Source organism: Arachis hypogaea, chromosome 18 (assembly GCF_003086295.3).
Source record: "Arachis hypogaea cultivar Tifrunner chromosome 18, arahy.Tifrunner.gnm2.J5K5, whole genome shotgun sequence".
In the NCBI taxonomy this organism is placed as follows: domain Eukaryota; kingdom Viridiplantae; phylum Streptophyta; class Magnoliopsida; order Fabales; family Fabaceae; genus Arachis; species Arachis hypogaea.
Genome location: NC_092053.1, coordinates 2,763,372 through 2,786,424, shown reverse-complemented (window position 1 = coordinate 2,786,424; position 23,053 = coordinate 2,763,372). Strand labels below are relative to the sequence as shown.

General features: G+C 30.6%; 2 protein-coding genes across 4 annotated transcripts; both read left to right on the top strand.

The window, feature by feature from the left end:
- The first annotated feature begins 7,960 nt into the window (after positions 1-7,960).
- On the top strand, positions 7,961-11,228 carry LOC112771762 (transcription factor bHLH122). Of its 2 annotated transcripts, XM_025816578.3 has the most exons (7): positions 7,961-8,078; positions 8,705-9,230; positions 9,483-9,829; positions 9,971-10,141; positions 10,313-10,378; positions 10,479-10,547; positions 10,750-11,228. In XM_025816578.3, the coding sequence occupies exons 2-7, from the start codon at positions 8,729-8,731 to the stop codon at positions 10,801-10,803; spliced, it is 1,209 nt and encodes a 402-aa protein (XP_025672363.1). In that variant the 5' UTR covers positions 7,961-8,078; positions 8,705-8,728; the 3' UTR covers positions 10,804-11,228. The 2 variants fall into 2 exon arrangements, with proteins under 2 accessions (XP_025672363.1, XP_072081834.1); XM_072225733.1 differs by lacking the exon at positions 7,961-8,078 and having other exon boundaries at positions 8,217-9,230.
- Positions 11,229-17,224: 5,996 nt separating this feature from the next.
- Positions 17,225-20,720, top strand: LOC112772874 (uncharacterized). Of its 2 annotated transcripts, none has more exons than XM_025817885.3 (6): positions 17,225-18,621; positions 18,895-19,104; positions 19,182-19,322; positions 19,616-19,735; positions 19,815-19,901; positions 20,028-20,720. In XM_025817885.3, the coding sequence occupies exons 1-6, from the start codon at positions 18,262-18,264 to the stop codon at positions 20,415-20,417; spliced, it is 1,308 nt and encodes a 435-aa protein (XP_025673670.1). In that variant the 5' UTR covers positions 17,225-18,261; the 3' UTR covers positions 20,418-20,720. The 2 variants fall into 2 exon arrangements, with proteins under 2 accessions (XP_025673670.1, XP_025673667.1); XM_025817882.3 differs by having other exon boundaries at positions 19,179-19,322.
- Positions 20,721-23,053: the final 2,333 nt, after the last annotated feature.

The following is a 23,053-nucleotide window of genomic DNA, read 5'->3' as shown; positions in this document are numbered from 1 at the left end:
TTATTTTCAATATATATTTATATTTTAATATGTATTTTATACTGATGGTTGACTTTAATGGCTGATTTTGATATACACGTAACATAACTCTAAATACATCCACACTTACACCACAATTTCTTTCTTTTTAGCTTTAATTCACTACTTTTTCTTTTTAATTCGCGGTAATAACACTTGTCCAGCTTAATTACTATTATGAAGCTAAGGTTGACTTTGATTAATATTGCCACAAAATGTACAGAGAAAGGGATGTGTATACTCTCTATCGCATTCACATTTCACACCAAGAAATATAAAATTATATAGTAAGCTTTGATTTGCGGGTAAGTGACATATAATATATGATATATAACAAAAGTGGATAAGATGTATTGAAATCAACTACTATATATACTGATGGAACCACCAAAATTGAAGCTAAATCAATTATCAAAGCAATCGTGCCGTAATTGGCAACACAGAAAGCACAACAAAACTACCTCTCATTCTCCTAATACGCCTCACAAAAGCTTCGAAACAAAGGTAAAACTTGGAATAAGAAAAGCTTTTTTTTTTTTGTTTAAATGAGTATTTATAAATACAATAAACAAATAAATAAATAAACCCTCTATATATGATCCAACATTAACTACTGATAACACCTCTAGTGATAACTAGGTTTGGGTTCGTAAATGCAAACGTTGACAGCATTTGCCATGGGGTCAAGAAATTAATGTCACAAGAGTTATATACTTATATTAGGGGAGAAAGTATTAAAAATAATAATAATGAAAAGAAACGGCCAAAAGCAAGTTAATTTAAGCCAAATAATTCAACTGCCCAGAAATTAGGTATTCTCTTTGCCGACCATATGACTTTTCTGCCCTCAAATTTTCATTTCTTACATTTTTAAATTAATATTACAATATATTTTTTTTTTAATTTAGTAAATATAAGTATCCAAAAACAAAAAAGAATGCTTATAGAAACATAAACAGAAAGTTCAAATAAAAAAAATCAAAACTATTATATATATACTAAAAATTAATTATTAAATTAATTATTATATATTTTTATATGTATGAATATATATTATTTTTGTGTGGATGAACTTCTGAAATATAGTTCGTCTCTTCTTGTGCTGTTGTAATACGTATTTTTTTTAATGGAACGAGAATAACTCGAACATCAAAAAACACAGTGGGTAGGTACCTGCAAAATACACTTTAACGCGTCAGTAAATATTTAAGAGATATAAGAATTTTATGATTATAAAAGGTTAAACATGAAATAGAACTTATCATGGTCTCCTTTAAGATATAGAAATATGTGCTTTTATAGGCATATAGTTGATTAATAGAGCTGATGCTATGACCGTTAGTCATCATTAAGTTAGAATAATGGTTATTAAGATAGTCTGTTACAAACTTAGAATGAAGGTAAATAAAGTTGAGTTATGACTCATAATGCACAATAAAGATCGAGCTATAAGGTGACAAATCGAAGCCCCCAAGTTTTGTCTGGCGATGATATGCTCCAAACTAGGCTTAAAAATAAAATGAGTTATAACTTGATTAAAAGATAAGTGAATAATGATATAGTGAGCCCCCAAGTTTAGTCGAGTTATTATATCGGCACTTATTCAAAAAATAATTGAGTGGTAAGAGTCATTCAAGCAAGATAGTTATGTGGGGGATATTTTTCTACTTGAGAACAATTTTTCATGACATGCATATACCATTTGATTATATGTGAATTAGAAAGTTCAGAAATATATATCAGTTGATGAAATCGATTGTATGATACGAAGATATAATGATTAATTGTTTAAAAAAAAAATTTGACCCCCAATAATTCATTGATAAATTTTTTGCTCAAAGCAATTAATGGTTGAATATGTGCTTTATAATAAGATTTGTATGTCATGAATAATATAAATTTATATACTAAATGTGTATGAAGTTGCAGCACATATATTGAATAATATATAATGTAAAACTAAAAGAATTTAAAATAGAAAAATATATTTTAAAATTGATAATTTAGAAAAGGAGTAATTGTAGAAAAATATATCTTAAAGTGAATAAATATATAATTTGGTGATAAGAGTTATTCGATTAAGATAAATACGTTAGTGATACTTTTTCGTTTGTGAACAATTTTTTATGGCATGCATATAGCATTTGATTGTATCTGCTGACGGAATCGATTGTATAATTTGAGAATATAATGATCAAATGTCTTGGAAATTTTTTCGATCCATAACAACTTATTGATGAATTTCTTGCACAAAATAATTAGTTATTGAATATTTACAATTTATAACGAAGGTCATATGGTATGAATAAGATAAATTGAGAAAATGAATATGTATAAAGTCACAACATATATTGAATAATATATATTATAAAAGTAAAAGAGTTTAAATTAAAAAATATATCTTAAAAGTTGATAATTGTAGAAAAAAAGTTGACATATGAATATCATACATGCCAAATATAAATTACTTAATTTTATTTGTTAATATTTGAACTTTGTTTCATAGAATTTGTATTAACTTGTTAATAAAGTAATAAAATAATTAGTCATTTAATGATATAATAAATTTTATTTAATTATGAGATATATTCTTTGTGTAAAAGTAACAAATTTATATGTTTGTAACTATGTTTTGCTTAATTTTTTGCATTAATCATATAGCTAGTAACATAAAATTTAATAGCATAAAGTGAATAATATAACAATTATATACAATTGATTTTTTATAAAATCCATTTTTAAGGTTTGAAATCATCATTATATTCATTTAATTGTATAAATAAAATTATTAAGCAATAAAAATATAATACATGATAAAATAAAAATTCAATTGACATGATTATTATATGTCATTATTGTAAATGGATGGCTTTGTATCTTAATATAAGAGATCTCTTTTTCATTTTTTTTAAATAAAAAAACACAAAAATTAATGATCTTTAGTAATAAAAATAGGAACCGATGAGTATTGTCACAAGAAAAAATAGAGAGAGAAAAAAATTATTTGTAAAAAATATTCAAAATATAAAATATATATTGAGATTTAAATATAACTACTAAATTAGTAAATATTAGTTACATAAAATATAAATACAAAAATATGTGTGAGTAAAATACATAATTTTACTAGTGAGTAAAAAATTTTGAAAAAGTAAGCAAAATTGATGATAGGCGAGGTTATGCTTGGATTGATTGAAAATCGAATTTTTTTCTCAAATTGATTGAATATCAAATTTATTTTTGGATTGGTTAAAAGCCGAGTTTGTTCTCAGATTGGTTAAAAGTAGAGTTTTTTCTCATATCGATTGAAAGCTGAATTTGTTTTCGGATTAGTTAAAAACTGAATTTGTTATCGGATTGGTTAAAAATCGAGTTTCTTCTCGAGTCGATTGAAAGTCGAATTTCTTCTAAGATCGATTATGACATGTGAAATGTTATGATACGTAAAGTGAAACAATTCAAATGTATAAAGTACATATTTTATAAAAAATTACGATAGATTAAAATTTGATAAAAGGTATTAAATAAAATTTTAAATATAATTGTTGAAGTTGGTTAAAAAATTTGGACGTAAATTAAGTTTTATGAACTTAAGGGGAGTATGAATTATTTTACTGGTCCTACAGACGGCGTCAATTATTCTTGTGTGGATGAACTTCTGAAGTATAATTCGTTTCTTGCACTGTTGTAATACGTTTTTTTTTTTTAATGGAGTGAGAATAACTCAAATGTCAAAAAACACGATGGGTAGATATTTGCAAAAGACATTATGACGCTCAAGTCGATAAATGTTTAATAGGTATAAAAATTTTATAATTATAGAATGTTAAATATGAAATAGAACTTATCATATAGTCTCTTTTAGATATAAAAATAGGTGTTTTATAGGCATAGAGTTGATGTTATGACTATTGGTCGTTAAATTAAAATAATAATTATTAAGATCGTTCGTTAAAAACTTAAAATAAAGACAAACAAAATTAAATTATGGCTCATAATATAAAATAAAAAGTTTAAATAATGGATTATATATATTATTTAATATATATTTTAATATTTTAATATATATTCTATTAAATAGTTATTATTTTTGTTGTGTATATCATAAGCTCACAACTCTTCTTATCTACACCCTACAACCGAATATCATAATTCAATACTTTTACTACATGTGTGAAGCAACAGTGACAACTAATACGTGTATCTTTTTGACTGTGTATGCACTAATGCATTGATAAAAGTAATTAGTTGTTCTTCTATTTATAAAATTAATTAATTAATTGTTTATTTAAAAGTAAAAACAATATATATGTGTTATTTGAGAATAAATCTACTAATGTTCTACTTTTCACTAGGGCTGAAAGTGAACCGAATTGAGTCGAGCTAGATCAAGCTCAAGCTCGGCTCACCAAAATTGAGCTTGGCTTACGGCTCGATTCATTAACAATCAAGCCTATTTCTTAAACTCAAGCTTGGCTAACGAGCTGGCTTAAATAATAGAAACATAAATACATAATCTATAATTTTATATCAATAAATTATAACTTATATATTTTAAAAAATATTTGAAAAGAATAATTATTATTTATCTATCAATAAATATAAATTTTTTATTTATGTCTTACATTAAAATTATATGTAATAAATAAATATAAAATTTTAAATAATTAAGATCATTAATATATATAATTATATATTACTATTTCATATGTATATATATAATATTAAGAGTATAGATTAGATGCATATAAGATATGTGTATTAATAATTATATATATAATCGAGTCAGCTCACGAGCTAATGAGTTAAACTTATCCAAGCTCAAGCTTGACTCATTTAATTTATGAGTTTAATTTCAAGCTCAAACTTAGTTCACCAGCTCACGAGCTTAACTTATCAAGTTATTCACGAGTCGAGTTCGAACTGGCTTATGAACTAACTTGACTCACTTCCAGCCCTACTCCTCACAGTCGCCAAATACCTTCTAGTCTTCTACTTAGGATTAGTTCGTTATTACTAGTTATAGTTTTGTTAGAAATAATAATAATAATAATAATAGTCGTAGTAGTAGTAGTAAAAACCATTTAAATAACATGATGACACAATAAAAGTAAAATAAAATAAAAACCATTTATCTCTCTTATCTTCATTATTATTCCAACTTATATCAGCAGAAAATTAACAATAACACATGATCTGAAGCTGATGACAATGGTACATTCGCTTAAGTAAACAACATTATCTCAACACTTCCAAACGGGCTTATGTCTCACTCTAAATCAAAGCAAATCTGGTATAACATATATAATCTAGTAATTAATGGTGTAAATCACAATCTTAGACTATAATAATAGAGTGCAAACAATATTATAATCCTTGCTTAGTTGGCCACAACTCGTGCGTGCGCTCAATTGCCTCCTTTTAATGAAGACTTATGAGTCAATTTTTTAACACTCACAGTAAATCTCAAAAATCCACTTTATCATTAAAAACAATTTGCGATGATACTTCGCAATCTTTGAATAATCATATATCATAACGTAGTGTTCGTTGATTAATTTATGTAACTCCAATTCAATTGAGTTGGAAGCACTTCGTAATTATTATTAGCGAAAGTCCAATTAATTATAAGCAGGTAAAAAATTTGTTGATGTTTATTGAAATTTATTGAGTCCAATCGAACTTGTGATGCACACAGTCTTATTATTAGTATAATATATAGTTTATTTATGCTCACGGTCTTATTTAATTTCTGCTACTAATTAACTAATAATACTTTGATGCTCGCAATCTTTCTGCTGGCTGGTAACTTATTTTGTATAGAAGACTAGAAAATTTTTTAACATATATAATTAGAAACGGTTTAATTATTAAATTAAGGTTTAAATAAGTAGCTGAATAGTAATCTTTATTCGTTATTAATATGCCAACTCATCACACCTGATTTAATATAAATAAAAAAACATGATGAGTTGCAATATGATTTTGTGCTGATGTTGGGATTAAATTTCAACTTTATATATACCTGCTATGTTAGAGACACACGAGCAACATAACATTAATTCGAGACACTTTCTCTACTTTAGAGATCATTTATTAATTGATATATATTTTATTATCAGACCAACAGAAACCGAAATATTCATTATTAAGTAAAAATATATGTTTTGTTTTCGGTGAAAACTCAGGTGAAGTCGACTTCACGTGAAGTTGATACCAGAACCGTTAGATGAAAATTTAGTCAAATCAGTCAAATCATCTAACGACTCTCAGATATCAACTTCACGTAAAGTCGATTACACCTGAGTTTCTACCTTTGTTTTCACATGTGCATGAGATGCGTTGTATTTTTCTTTTTTTATATAGGTAGCACAAATAATAAAAAACATGAAAGGTTATATTATTCATGGATAAAGAAAAGCTGAATAAAATATATTAAAAAAAAAAAAGAAAAATCAAGTCAAATAACATATCAGCCTTTTGCACTTTCTCATATAACTTTTCTCTTCTACATTACCAGAAATTATGACAATAAAGTGTGTGCCTATTTTATATGCCAAAACTACAAAATTAATGTATTTTAATATATATATACTCTTTATTGTTTCTTCTTCTATTTATTAAGTTTTATATTGTCTAAAATTAAAGGTCTGATAATTTTTATAAGTGTAAAATAAAGAATAGAGAAAAGGACAAATAGTTCCTTGACTTTTTGTTCCGCAGACATTTTTGTCTTTGACCATTGAAAAATACTTTTAAGTCTTTGACCTTCACAAAATTTAGACGGATCAGTCTCTCCGTTCAAATGCCTCTGTCAGAAACTGATCATTCAAATACCTTCGTTAGGGACTGATCTGTCCAAATTTTGTGAAGGTCAAGAACTTAAAAATATTTTTTAATGGTCATTGACGAAAATATCCCCAGAACAAAAAGTCAGAGACCTATTTGTCTTTTTTTCAAAAGAATAAAAATAAAGAATAGGTTAAAGCAGAGTTTATGTAATCAACAGAATAAAGAATAGCAGTTTTGCGTAATTAAGTATGAAAGCGATAACTAATGTAAAATGAATGGGTTGTCACATGCAAGAAAAAGGTTATATGATATGATAATTGAAGAAAATAATAAAGAAAAGGACAGCTGTGCACCCTGTATGCCCCAATATAGCGGGATAGCCTTTGTCTTTGTGTGGTTTTATTTGTATAAAGAAAACATAATGGGGTCTACATTAAACACTTAAAAATTTATGTGCCTTAATCAGTATATGGACAATTTTATTGTTAATTCAATACCGTTTTTCTTTTTCAATATATTATATAATCTCATGTGAATTCTGTCTTTCTAGTTACCGGTTAAAAAGTTACATATAATTAATTACTTCAAATCAAATTTTACATTAAAAGAAGGGACGTATAAAGTAATACAATGATAAGAAATTGAGCATGTATCGTCCAATATTATTGAATAAGAAGATAAACAGGTATGATAATGATAGTTTTAATTTTTAAGGGGAAAAAGTCACGTTTTAAGTCTTATTTGTTGAACCACCCAAGATTCTGATTCCTCAAATTATGGATAATTTATATCAATAATTTGATTAGAGATTAATTTTAAACAAATATTTTAAATAAAAATTAATTATTTATTTATTTTAAATAAATTTATATAAATAAAATAAAATAAATTTGATTTAATTACTTATACATAAAACCTGATTTAATTTATTGTATAATATTATTATATAATAAATCGAATCAGATTAATTAAATTTATTTGTAATATGTATATGTATAAAAATACTGTAGAATAAATATCGTACATTAAGATTATAATTAGTATAATTATATATATTATACACATTATATAAATATTCTATTAATTCTCTGTAATTTCTTTTTTTTTTTTTAATAAGATCATAATCAGTGTAATTGTACTACTATAGATAGGGTGGACAAATTAAATTTGAGCCCAAAGTGTAAAATTTAATTTCTGACAATATGTCTCTCTAAGTATGATGAAGCAATGTGCAGGCAAGCATTGAAGTCATTTCATTATTTCACCTGGTACCCTTCCCTAATATACCAACCTAACCTTTGCTAACATTCACGTTATGTATGTTCTTTCCTCTTTCCTCCAAGGGCATTCTGGTAAAATTGGCCCACGAAACACACAAAATCTGAGTCGGATTTATGGGTGGCTGTGTTTTACTTCCCATTGGCCACAACACACACACATAAAACAAAAATTATATAAATATTTATTAATTAATTAATTAATTAATGAACATATTTGGTTCCTTTCATTTCAATTGCTGAAATAAAAGCATCTCCACCTCCACCTTTGTTCTGTTCATATGCAGTCATGTGTATTAATCGTTATCATTAATTCATTATACACACTTAATTTAGTTTATTTATTTGTTTTGTTAATTGTTATTCACTTTACCTGCACCACCCTTTCAGTGTTGAAAGGGATATAATATATATCATATTCGTGTTATCTTTTATCACTTTTAGATCTGATAAGAAGAAGAGAAACTTTTTCTCAAGATGCTGAGTTTGATCTGATAAGATTAGATTATTAAGAAGGAGTGGAGTTGAGTTGAGTTGAGTTCACTCTCTGAGACTGAGACAGAGACTGTTTCTCTTTCTTTTTCTTTATTTTATTTATTTATTTATTGTTGTGTTAGTTGTGCTTCTGAAGAAGTGAAGAAATGGAGTCAGATCTTCAGGCACCGAGTTCGAACGGGTTGACACGGTACCGATCGGCACCGAGTTCATACTTCACGGACATAATTGACCGCGAATTCTACGAGCACATTTTCAACCGTCCGTCAAGTCCAGAAACAGAGCGAGTCTTCTCCAGGTTCATGAACAGTCTCCGTGACGATGCTGCACCTGAAGACGATTCACTCCATCTCGATTCTTCTTCTGTCAAAGAAGAACACGATATCACTCCCTCGCAACCTCTTCTCTTTCAACACCACCAGCAGCAGCAGCAGCAGAACAACGTCAATAGCTTCAACTATCAAAGCACGTCGAGACCGCCGTTGCCGAATCAGAATCAGAATCTTGCTTCCTCCGGTGGTGTAGAAGGAGTGTATTCTAATAATAATAATAACAATAATCGGTTGCCGCAGACGAAGAATCAATCTAATCTTGTTAGGCACAGTAGCTCACCTGCTGGACTATTTTCCCAAATTCACATTGAAAATGGTACCTATCTTCACTATTTTTCTTCATCATTACTAGAACATTCTATATGTATATATATATATAAAGTCTAATGAGCTGGTGAGTGGTTAGTTCACTCGTCGGCGCCGGTTCGAATCCCGCCTTATAACCAAAATTAAAGGCTAATAACTAGTAGTAACTCATACTAGTATTTAATTAAGATTTCAGATTTTGATTAAAATTAGGGTTAGTTGGTTGGTTGTTGAAATAAGTTATGCAAGCTTAATTTGGCAGGGTATGTTGTTGATATGCGAGGGATGGGAACTTTAGGAGCAGTAAATAAGAGTGTGGAAGAAGTGAAGTTCTCTTCTTCAAGGACAAGGAGGTTGAAGAATCCACAGAACTACTCCTCCTCCGCCTCCGGGAGAATGTCTTCAATAGCTGAGATTGGCAATAGGGACAGCAGAGAAGACAATCCAGATGCTGAAGCTTTTGGGGAAACCCAGGGCGAGGATTTCATCACGGAGTTGGCGCCCTGGGATGATTCTGTCGCCGTGAATGACATTGTTGCTGGTCTAAAAAGATTCAGAGATGATGATGTGAAGCCATTTTCTTCTGGTTTGAATGCAGCTGAGACTCAGGTTTGTTTGTAGATAGAAATAATTTTGATTCTTTTTCTTGTTAATGTAGGGTTATATACAAGTAACTCAGCAAGGTAGTGAATTAGTTTGTTTTCAAATTTAATGCCATTGACATGATTTTATTGCATTGATCTTGATCAGAACGAAAGTAGAGGACAGCAAGCTGCTCCTTTGGCTCATCAAATGAGTTTGCCAAATACTTCAGCTGAAATGGCAGCCATTGAGAAGTTCTTGCAATTTTCAGATTCTGTTCCGTGCAAAATTCGTGCCAAGAGAGGCTGTGCCACTCACCCAAGAAGCATTGCAGAGAGGGTACAATTATTTCTAGCCAATGTTTTCTTTTCCATCATACTTTTGTGATTCTTGATTCTAAAGTAGACAAAAGACAACCAACCAATTAAATTCCCTTGATCACTTTTTCTTCTTTTGGAAAGCATCAAACCATTTATAATGTTTGGGTATGTTTGTGGAACTTGCATTTAGGTTAGAAGAACTAAAATAAGTGAGCGTATGAGGAAACTACAAGATCTGGTGCCTAACATGGACAAGGTAATTAGATTCTGATTCAAGGCACAAACTATGTATGTGGATTGTGGAGGGTGGTGGAGGCATGCATGAACCTTGTTTAAATCTTTTTTCCCTTTTGCAGCAAACAAACACAGCAGACATGTTGGATTTGGCTGTCGATTACATCAAAGACCTTCAAAAGCAAGTTGAGGTATGCATGATAATCACCTAACAAGTACCAACCTAGCTATCTCAATTCTCAACATAGATTTAATTTGGTTGCACATCTTATTAGAATTAAAATGTATATAACTTCAAAATCTAACACAATTTTAGGACCAAATAGCACATGCTATGTTTTTTCTTTTTGGATCATGGAATGTAAGTATATCTATTTTTGTACATTTGTACAGACGCTTTCAGACTGTCAAGCTAAGTGTACGTGTTCTTCCAAGCCACAGCAATAACAGGAAAGAGGGGGTGACATTTATATCTACTTTTAGTCTTTATGTACAGATTTGTAATAATTTGGTTACGAAGCTAAGATATAGGGTAGGTTTTCTCTGTTTCTGCACTTTCAAAGATGACATTTATGATTATGTGAACCCTTAATGTACACAGAAGAAAAAAGAGATAGAGAGAGAGATAAATTTATGTGGCTGTGGCTGTAGTGTAGGAAGCCACACCAATGTGCCATCTTCTTCAACGGTTGAAGAAAATTCAACCATAAAAAGCGGACTTTTGAAGGCACATGACATTGGATCTGTACAAAATTTTATTTTGTAAGTTATTGCTTTGTAAGCCTTCAAGGGCCCCATTTGTAGAACTCTTGATCTGATCTTGCAGTATATTATGAAAAAACTCAAATTCATTAATAATATTAAGTTATGAATATTGTTAGAGGTATAACTCTAATTTTCTGTACTTTAATTTTTGGAGTGGATACTTCAATGAGGATATTTTACACGAAGATAATATTGTGAATTATTAGATCGTAGAGTCAAACATATTAATCTATCTAACCATTTATAATATAATCTTTGTGTGAAGACATTATCGTTGAAGTATCCACTAATTTTTGAAACAAGTATTTATTTTACACGCATGTTCGGTTCACAATGACTTGGCATGGAAGACACGGGGCTATAGGATTAGGGGGACCAGGCCGACATTTTTTTCTTTTCTGATACTGAGGTTTTACTGTTTGTTTACCTTGCAATTATGCTATTTACAAACTTTCTTTATTTCTTAGATTTGGGTGTGTTCGATAAAGCCATTACGGGGTTGCTTTCATTTCCGCTTTTGGGATTCATTATCTCTATTGCCTGTATGAATGGTACTACTCCTCCCTGCTATCACTATTGATTTTTGGATCTCCTTATATAAATATGGATTTCTCTATTCTTTTTCTGTTATTGTTATTAGCATTCATGTCTAAAATACTATCAATTATAATAACTAACTACATTGATGTGGAGGCCTGTTGCAAAGGATGCTACAAATTTGCTTAACTAATTCTAAAGAATAAATATGTAAAAAATGAAGTGTTACTTTTACTACAAAAGAACAGTGTGTTCATCATTTAGTTGGCATCATGAATTTCATGTCGATGATAGTGAGAATGAATACAAAAGAGTGCAGAAAATGGGTTCAGTGCTGGTGGAAGGGTTTGATATGGCTTTAAAGAGAGAAAGGTTGGTATGGATATGGGTACAGCTGGAGCCAATGGACAAGACGAGTCAGCATAACCACATTGGGCCATGTGGTGGGGTCCAATACCCCAAAATCATATATAAGTGAGGCCCATGTCACACATGACGTCAGCATGCAAGTCTTTAGTCACTTGCCCTAACCCCTAAGTAAATCTCTCAATTGTTTATTGAATTTTCGTGTAAAGAGATTTACGGCATTAAAATTAATTATTAAAATTAGTTACTAATATAATTGTGTATAAATATATATGTGATTTAATTTATTTTTAATATGTATTTATATTTTAATATATATTTTATATTAATTGTTAATTTTAATTGCTGATTTTGGTGTACAAGTAATATAAACAAATTTGAAATTTGTAGGTAGTGAGCCTCGTGGAGACACGCAGCTTCTATTTGCAATGCCTATAAGTGTGGGGGACCTTCTTTAATTTCCTTTACTGCATCAGTGTCATAGTCCTTGGCTGCTACCAATAATATTCACCGAATCAATGTCTTTTTCAATGGTTCCGATTCAGATGGATGGAGAAGGTAATCTAGCGCAACTTGAAATTTTTCTTCTTTTCAATTGGATATAAATATAACATATGGAATAAAAACGGCATAATAATGAAATGCTTCCTTATTATAAGCTCCCTTTCGGGGGATGAACCTAATAATTAAAATGATAAAACGACAACTGATTCAAATTATTTCTTTGAAGTTTTGTAAATCAATAGAACCGTGAAAGATATAATAAAGGATGTCCGAATATTGTCATGAAGTACAAATAAAATGCAAGCATTTTTAATGAATGTCCTTAATTAGAAAATATGTGTAATAAAAACTTGGAGTTAACATTTGATCCACCCGAAACAATGCAAACGTATGTTTAAACATGGCCTATTCAAAAACCGCGAGTTTGTTACCGGTTTTTCAAGAAGGTGATCAAAGGCCCAATGCAAAACCACCACTATAAAAATTGATGCCAAAGTTTTTGTATGTTAAATTTAAGTCATCTGTATTTTTTTAATAATGCCACGTTAGCACGTTTGCTTACTTAGCAAAATTTAAAAATCAACCAATCAAATTTTAAAAAATTAAAAATAAAAAAAATAAAACCATAACTCCCATAATTAATTAATTTATTACATCTTATTATTTAATAGAAATATAAAGTATTAATTAAATACAATAAACATCTATATTAAAAATATCATAAAATGTTATCATAACAAATTTTAAGTTACAAACTATTCAAATTTCATACTATTTGACATACTTATGTATTATACATAAGACTCTTATTGCTATTACTTTATTTTACCATTCATGGTTCGCCTACAAAAAATATTTACACCAACAAATAAAGAACATCCTATTTATTTAAAAATGATTCTATTAGATGATTAGGTACAAACTAAAAATATTTATTGTATTTTTAAAACAAGTTTATGAGTAAAAAATTAGATAATACAACAAAAATTTTATTTATTCAAAGTATTATTAATATTACTCATTTATATTCTTCATTGATTATAGGAACCAACTTTATTAATACTAATATCATCAGACCTAGATGACATACAAATAAAAAAATTAAGAAAAAAAAGTAAACGAATCTAAGATACATTTCCAGACGAATAATATATATACAAAGATAGAAAAAAGATAATAGATTAAAAAATATATACAAGTCAACAGTTTAAAAAAAATATGTCTTCACAAAAATATAATATAGGAAGAAGAAAGAAATAACTCCAACAATAACTAACTGAAAATAAAAAAGGACAAGTACCATATAAAAAGGCGAAGTCCGTTAATTGAAATAAAAAAAATAAAGATACAGCGATATACAACTTCAATATAAAAAAACTTTTGTATTATAAAATATTTTAAATAAAAAACATCAAATTTAATATTAATTTGTTTATACTTTAATTGATTTCTAATTAATATAATACTTTTTAAAATATATTATATACTATTATTAATTTACTGTCCTGCGCATCGCACGAGTCTCACTCTAGTATATATAGTTATATACAGAGATTAGTTAATGTGTGCTTTAAAAATATATGAAAAAACTCCTATTAATAAAAAATTTTAAATATTTTTATTTAATAAATAAAAAATAAATATATTAAAAACTTAACTTTATATTTTTAATAAAAATATTTTTAATTTATAACTTTTAATGTAACACCCTACCATACAGAATCTTATGCTTAAGTTATAAGATAGAGGTGGTGAGGTATTACGACCTCTAAAAGTAAAAATGTATAAATATATAATAATATTAATTGAAAGGAATTTATACCGAGGAGCCTGTGAAGAAAAGTTTAAAACAAAAGTCGTAACGCTCACGTAAACGGAAAACTTGCGTACGAAGAAAACTAGAGATCATAGGTATAATTAAACAGAAAGTGGGAATAGAGGGTCAAAAGTACAAAATAACAAACTCCTAACTCAGCCTGCGAAGTTAAGACTGGCCGGAGAATATTTACATACATATATATACATATCCCAAAACCTAAAATACAAAGATAAACCCTAATTCTCCATAAACCTTTAAGAGGTACATATATAAGCATAAACTATACATAAAAATAAAACCCAGAAAATCGCTCCGCTACAGAAGTCCAGACGCCTACCGAGGAGCCTCTCGACCTGCATCTAAAAAATAACAATATAATATGGGGTGAGAAGTGAGAACTGAAGATTCTCAGCATGGTAAAGGTGCCACGCATATAAAATATAAGGTCCTGAGAATGCCATAGGCAATCCTAGAACGCCGACACTCAGATATAAAGTTTAAGGAATTAAAAACAGAAGTCATAAATAGGTGGTCGTCTAAAGGTTCTCAACCTAACCAAACTTAACATACACACTTATCTTTTTCCACCTTTCCTCCGTTTCTCCATATCCTGAGTTGCACAGACAAACAAGTAAAACAAGGCAAACACAAGTAGTTCACAAGTAATACAGATAACAATTATAACAAATAGCATATTATAATCACGTATGCAATCCCATATAGTTCACAAGCAAGCAAATCAGACAATATGCACATAATGTATGCCTGTCCTATGACTGTTGATATCAACTGTCGGTTATGTAGCCAACCCAACATGTCATGATAGATAACCATGTGAAATTAACCATGGAAAGAATTCCAAGCTGATATGGGGGAGACAACACCCCAAGTTCAATGATAACCATGGGCAGGAACCCATGCTAACATGGGGAGACAATGCCCCAAGCTAACATAGGGACAACACCCCAAGCTCAATAATATTCACAGGAAAAATTTTCAGCTGACATGGGGAAGACAACACCCAAACTCAATATCATCCATGGGATGAATCCAAAGCTGACATGGGGGAGACAACACCCCAAGCTCAATAACAATTTAATCATATCTCAGAAATAACATTTACGTTCTCAATATTAACTCATAGCTCATTTCATCATTCTCCATTAATTAACATCATCAATTGTCTCACATATCATTTTCCAAGTTACTTTACTCGCTTATTTGCCTTATATGCCACTTTGATCATCCTTATCAATCAAGTACCATCTTCCCCAACCACCTATTACCTTTTAAAAGTATTTTTTTTATCTTCAAGTTACCACCATTTCCTAATTTTATCCTATTACTAGACTTACTAACAAGATTTAGAGCTAAAGGAATGAAAATAAAAGTTTAGAGGTTTGAAATTAAACTTTAAAATACAAAATTTATGTTTGCTGAAATTGGGATCATGCGTATGCGTCGGCCACGCGTACGCATGGGCGTGTGTTTTCTTGCTCGCGTATATGTTTGTTGAAATTGGGGTCATGCGTATGCGTCGGCCACGCTACGCGTTGGCGTATGTTTTCTTGCTCGCGTACGCAAGCACCCTACCCGTAGAGGTTGGTCGCGTCACGTGCATTGGTCGCATACGCAATACTTGCAGATTAGCGAAATTGCTGAGTGCTGCAGAACTTCAACCTTGCCCTCCGAACTTCCGACGCGCATAACTTTTTGTTTTAAATCATTTTTCTTCCGTTCTTCGAACGTTATAAACTTCACGGACTCAATTTTCATATGAAACAAATTTGAAATCATTTGAGGGTATGGACTTCGCCGAAGTTCGACCGAAAATCAGTTTTACACAAAAAGTTTCAAACCTCAATTTTCATCAAAAATCAAAACTCAATACCAATATTCTATACTTATACTTCTAAACATCACCTAAATCTATCAACTATTAACTCAGCCTTCTCATTTATTCCATTACACATTATTATACAACTTATCAAATTCACCCTCAAGAACTCATAACCAACATAATCTCATACTCAATCATTTTCAACACAAATCATATATAGCCTTCTCTTATGCAACATCACATTCATAATTCATTATCATCACATAATCTCATCATCATTATTACTCAACATTTACCATCATCAAACATTCAATATACATTTCAACCACCGAAACAATAATCATCAACACTAGTCATTAATCCTTAACCATACATGCCATACAACCTATCTTAAGGTCATCTAACCTAAGTTTTCACAAGACATTATATAATAAATACGAGAAACCTAAATCATACCTTGACCAATTTTTCGATAAAACCCGTAACACTACGATTAGCACCGTTCTGCAAGGACCCAAGCTTTCGAAGTCACACCAAATGGATCTCCAGCTTCCCAAAGTCTAACGTCAAGTCTCCAACATCACCAATGACCACCAACATGTCCCAAAACAACCCACAACTCACTCTAATACAAATATTTATCACTAAATCAATATAAATTTCACTTAATCACAGATTTTACAAGGGTTTGAGTTATCTCACCTTACCCACAGAGAATTAATACAAGACCCATCAAGGTCACGAAGCCAATTCAGTCCTAAACACCGAAATTACACAATTTCTCAACACTAAACCCAATTTATTTTCGAAATTATGGACTGAGCTGCATGGAGTGAAAATAAAGCTTACCTATGAAATTGTTGGATGAGTCTTGTAGAGCTCGTCGCGGTGAACGCGTAGCCACAAACAGTGTGGCGATTGGAGCTCCGAATTAAAAGTTACGTGAAATTGAAAATCAAACCAAAGGTTTTCTAATGGGGTTTCTTCCCCTTCCTCAAGTTTCCGGCGTGAAACATAACGAGGGAAGGAAGAAGGGCTGTTGCCCCTTTTTTTTTTCTTTAGTCAAGTAGATTGGACAATCCCTAATCATAGGCATTATTAGGCCCATGCTTCACACACTCACACAACACACTCACACACACTACATGGGTACTATGGGTTCTTAAACAACATCCAGTCTCAGCGGAGATTTAAACCCTAAAGTGAGGGTAAAATTGAATTGGGTCTTGGGCCTGTTTTAGGCCCGATTCGTCTGGTTCGATCTATTCGGTCTAATTTTAGACCAATTTTTTTAAAAATTAGTGTCAAAATTCTTATTTTATGTAGCTCTATTACATTAAACTATCAAATTTTATTTTCTAATTTCTATAATTAATAATTAATTTATTGATTAATTATTTACTAATTTACTAATTATTTAGATTTACATTTAACATGTGTTATTAGAATACAAGTTATATACTTGTTAATATTACATAGAAAGGCTCTCAATCAACATTAATTTGGAAATAATTGATTTCCTTTGACTTGTTAATTACCTGGATGAATATAATCTTCATTAGCCCTGCGAGCTTTAATAGCACAGGATTTTATACATAAACTTATTCAAACAAGTATTCAATGCCAAATGATATTTTTATTCCTTTTTAAATGGAGTGACCCTTTAAATTAAATATTTACACTAGCATACTCTACTTTTATTAATTTTCTAATGATAAAATAAGTAACTACTATTAATCACTAGTTGAATTTTGTATTAAAAGAAAAATTAAAAATAAAAAAAATGACAATAAATCAAATAAAACATCGGAATCAAATCGAAACGGTGTAGACCTTCAAATGGTAATAACCTAAATAAATTTGTAAATGAACATTTTCTAAAAAAAAGAAAACAATGGAAGAAGAGAGAGAGAGGAAGAGAGGGTGGATTGTGGAAGTGGAAGCATGTAACTAATTTGTACTATAGCGTAGAATTTTGGCAGCGTTTGCCTTAGGGTAATCGTGCAGCGGCTGTTATTTTTTCCCTCTCAAAACGCAAAAATTTGAATACTCAAATCTCAAACGTTCAAATTCAATGGACGATACTTCTGTAAATGAACACGCTCCTCACCACGCGCCTCCTGCGCCTCTCGTATCAGTAGCTCCCTTCTCCACCACCGGTCGCCGCCTCTCTGCCACCTTCCAACGGCGGTCCAGGATCCCTGTCCCTTCGGATAAGCCTCCGGTGGCGTGGATATCCCTGCAGGGACGGCTGGTTAACGCGGAGAATGCCAGCTCAGCTAGAACCGTTGGGCTAACCGGAGAGGAAGCGCTTGCGTGGGAGCTCTTCACACCTGTTCAGAGGTTTCTGTTAGTTGCGGTTATTGCCGTTGCGGTTTCTGAGTCCAAGAAGAATAAGCAGATATGGAACCTTAAGAAGTCCGTTGAGCTTAGGGTAGTAGATTGATTCCTTTTCCTTTCACTTTCACTCTTCTCAATTTGATTAGTTTAATGCATATCATGATCTGAATAAGATATTATTAGAATTTTGTGTTTCCTTTTCATGATTATGTCTCCTTTTTAAGATTCGATTCGAAATTTCACTTTCTATGGTAGTAGGGACGCTTGGTTTGCATTTGATTCGAAACTTAAATAAACTATTCGTATGCTTGTTTTCTTGTTTTGAAATCATGATTTTGTTTTGTTTTTGTGGCTTTTTACTTACCAGGACCAGGTGCTATCAAGCATGCAGCAGAAGCTTGACGATCTTTGTGAGCAGTTAAACGGCACTAAAGAGCTCTCAACTGCTGCCTTCAACAAATTATCAAACAAGGATGGAGAATTGCAATCGAGTGAGGCGTTTGGCGCTGAGAAAATCAAGTTTGTTGATTGTGGTTGTTGGCATTGTGAACAACATTATGACCTTTTCAATGAATTGGTGACTATGAAGCTCTTCTGTTTACTCAACATTTTATGACACTGTTTTAATCATTCACTAATTCACTTTGTTAGCAGGGTGCATCTGTTACAAGAGACTCCATTGGAAATGAGTTTATCCAATGCAAGAATTCTTTTTCTAATGAAGAACAAGAGGAACGAAGAATGTCTGATTTGTCAGATTGGGCTTCAAGTGTCACCTCTTCTGCAGAGATTCAGGTAATAATATTGTCTTCACTGTAATCATATAGATAGAGACTCATATGTCTTCGACTCTTCCTATAAAGTCGATAATTGAGAACTATTAAATGATTTGACATGTTTGATTAAATTGCCATTTAACGTTTTTTCAACTATCTTCACACAAAGATAACCGCACCTGGGTTTCAAACAATCATATAAACTTCATTACTTCATAGTTGTTCTTGTCGAGCAATATATGCAATGACTTTTGAAGAACCTTTATCTGACATTATTCCTGATTAGTGTTCTCGTGTGCTATTTATATATAGTTAAACAACTTGGTTGTAGAACAAGATATTTATAATCTTAAGAGGGATTGTGAAGAGAAAGATGCAACAATTAAGGATCTAACCACCCTGATGAAATCCTCTGAGGCTGCTAATTACAAGGTGATAATACTCATTCACATTGCATTCAAATTCTTCTTTTATCTGGTTTACTAATCACTTGTGATACTGTTTAAAACAGAGGGCTGCTGAACTAGAAGACATCATACGTAGGAAGAATTCGACGATCTCAAAATTAAAGAAGGATTTGGTGGTTCTAGAACAAAAGGTAAGAAGCTTATACAAGATATTGTCATTTTGAGATGATAATGAATAAGGACACACATAATTTTTCTAAGAAGTGGCAACACATAAGAATTAAGACATAACTGGTTTTTTCCACTATTGAGTGTAGGTTATGCAGCTTACCAGAGAACGTCGAGCCTCCTTCACTGCCGGTGAATCCAACGGTAGCAGTGTGCTGCCTCAAATGAGGGACAATCTCATCTATGATATGGATAGCACTAGCAGTCCTTCATCTTCCGATTCAGATAGTATTCCAATCAACAATGCAAGAGATACTCCACATTATTTGCCTTCAGCAAAGAATCAGAAATCTGCCCCTGCAAAAGTATCTAGATCTCGATCCGTGAGTCCTCTTAAAGAAGTTTCAAGTAACAGGAAATTCAATGCAGCTTCCTCTTCGAGCCAAAAGCAACTGTCAGTTCGTGGGGACTTGAAAAAGAGTAGAAGAAGGTCTCTTGGTGGGGCTAAGAATGCATCTGGACATAAGAGATGGATGTAAGATATTTGGTAAGTAATCATGTCCTTTTGTTCATTCCTGATACAACTTGGTGTTGATTCTCAAAGTTGATTTTTAAGGTAATGAGTAATGACCAAAGTGCAGGTGCCTTTTGTTTATTTCTTGTCGGTTGAATAATGTTCTGCAATTATCCAACCCAATGGAATGGTGTCTACAGAATGTAGTAAAGATATATATAGTAGGGTTATACTGATAATACTTGCATGTAAGTGTTGTACTTGCTTGCTGCACATCGGTAAATTACTCCCATAATTATATGGTTCCAAATAGTTTTAGATTCAACAATTCAGTCTCAAACAAATTTTTATTATTCTAAAAACTCTCAAGATGCATCGGCTTTTTGATAAGGAAAATTAATTTGTCTGATGATAATGATATTTTTTTAATTTAATTATCTTATAATAAAATTTGTTAAAAAATTTTATTTATTCAATATACATATTAAATTTTTTATTGAAAATAACAAATGACCAATTTATAATAATTATAAAGGATTTTAAAAATACGTTAAGGATGAATTTGAGTGTTTATTATTTACTGTTACTATATTATATACAACTAGGACAAGTTATACATTTATAAAAAATAAAAAATAAGATCTCTATGATGTGTATAAGTGTAAGATAATTCTCTTCTCTTAAGATAGCTTTTAGAGTTAAATGTTCAATTCTAATAGCATATCTAATTTAATATTTTTGGATTAGCTATGCACAAATATTCACACTCTGGGTCATCATTCCGGGAGTGTATTATAAGTTCAGAATCACGCACCTTTTTTTTTTTTTTCTTCTGGCTGGTTGTTTTGATAAAAATGAAATGATGTAGTGGAGGTCAAAGTTTATATGGTTATGGGGTGTTGGGGTAAGCTGCCATATTGGGCTACTGCCGTTATTCAGCGGGTAGAATTGGTTGGGTCATAACAGCAGTCAATGAGACTATGCTTTTCTCATTTTCTTAAAAGACTGCTGTTGTGGCAAGACTTTAGTCTTGCAATGAGTGTACTCGGATTTAAAATTTGATTGATACTAAGGTCCAGTTGAGTAAATAATTTAAATGATCTTTTTTAAAAAAAAGTTTAAAAGATAAGGACTTTTATTTAGAGTAACTTATAAATAAGTTATTTTATACTTGAATTTTTAGTTATAAAAGTACTTATTTTAAAATTGTAGCGTTTTGATAAATAACTAAAAAAATACAATTTTTTTTACATAATAAAATGGATATTAAAACAATGATGATAACAAATATTTTTTAATATTGAATATTAATTTTACATAACCTAATAAGATCGTTTAGGCAACTGATTTTTTATTTGCTTTCTTATTAGTTCCATTTTGTAGGCAATTGGTTCTTCCTATGTAATATCATTAGAAACTAGTTTTTCTACTTCACCTTCACCATAATGATATTTTTGTATGTAGTGAATAGTAATAAAATTTTAATTCACAAAAATTTTAATTTTAAAATCACACGTGAAATAAAATAAAATTAAAACTGAAGGAATATATATAAGAGGTGGTTCAAATGAAACATTGTTTTAAAATGGTGGTGGAGGGCCAATATTTTCCAACAGATGGAACATTGCTTAAAAATGATGGTGGAAGGCCAGTACTTATATCAGATGGAATCTTGCGTGAAAATGGTGATGGAGGGTCAGTATTAGCAAAAACAAGAAACATTTTTTCACAGAGCAAGAATAAAAGTAGATATTTTTTGTTTTGAAGTCAATTTTATTTTATGGAAGTGATAGAATGACTTGTCAAGAAGAAAAAATTATATATTTCTACTTCTTCAAAAAACTGTGAATTAACTTTTTGGAAAGTTAAAAGCTTTCTTTTAAAATGGTGCCAAACACGCATATAGAGACTTTTCATAATTTAAAAGTAAAAAAAAAAAAATTAGCTTCTGCTACTTCCCAGATGGGTTCTAAGTAGTGAATAAAACTCTTAATGTTATGTGTGTAGGTGTAGTATGGATGAATTTGTAATGATTGCTGAGGATAAGTTTTTCAGCGGCAATTAAACATTTGTAGCCTTTGTGTTGCACTCCATAATCATAATCAGGCTTGGAGTTGAACAATCTTTCATAAGGTGTAATGTTTAGCACTGGAGTTGGTAGAAAATTTATCAACCTGAGGACAGTCATGAAAGCATCCCAGAACCTTTTTGGCATAGACGCAGCTGCTAATAATGTCAACCCAGTCTCTACAATGTGTATGTGTTTGCGCTCAACAGCACTATTTTGTTGGTGTTCATATGGGCAAAAAAATCTCTACATAATACCTGTATCATATACAGACTTAGCCAAACTAACATATTCTTTAACGTTATCACTTTGCACACATTTAATCTTAGTTTCAAGTTGCAATTCAGCCATAGATCGAAAATTTTTAAATGCAGATCTGATCTGACACTTAGAGGACAGCAGATAAATTCAAGTAAAATGTGAGAAAGTATCAAAAAATGAACATAATATTTACAATTATTGATTGAAACAATACAATAAGAATCCAGATAATCAGATTAAGGAAAAGCAATATGACATGACTTAACTTGACTAACTACCGAAACTGATGGATGCCCAAGACGAGCATGCCATAACAAGTAGTTGTTATTTCT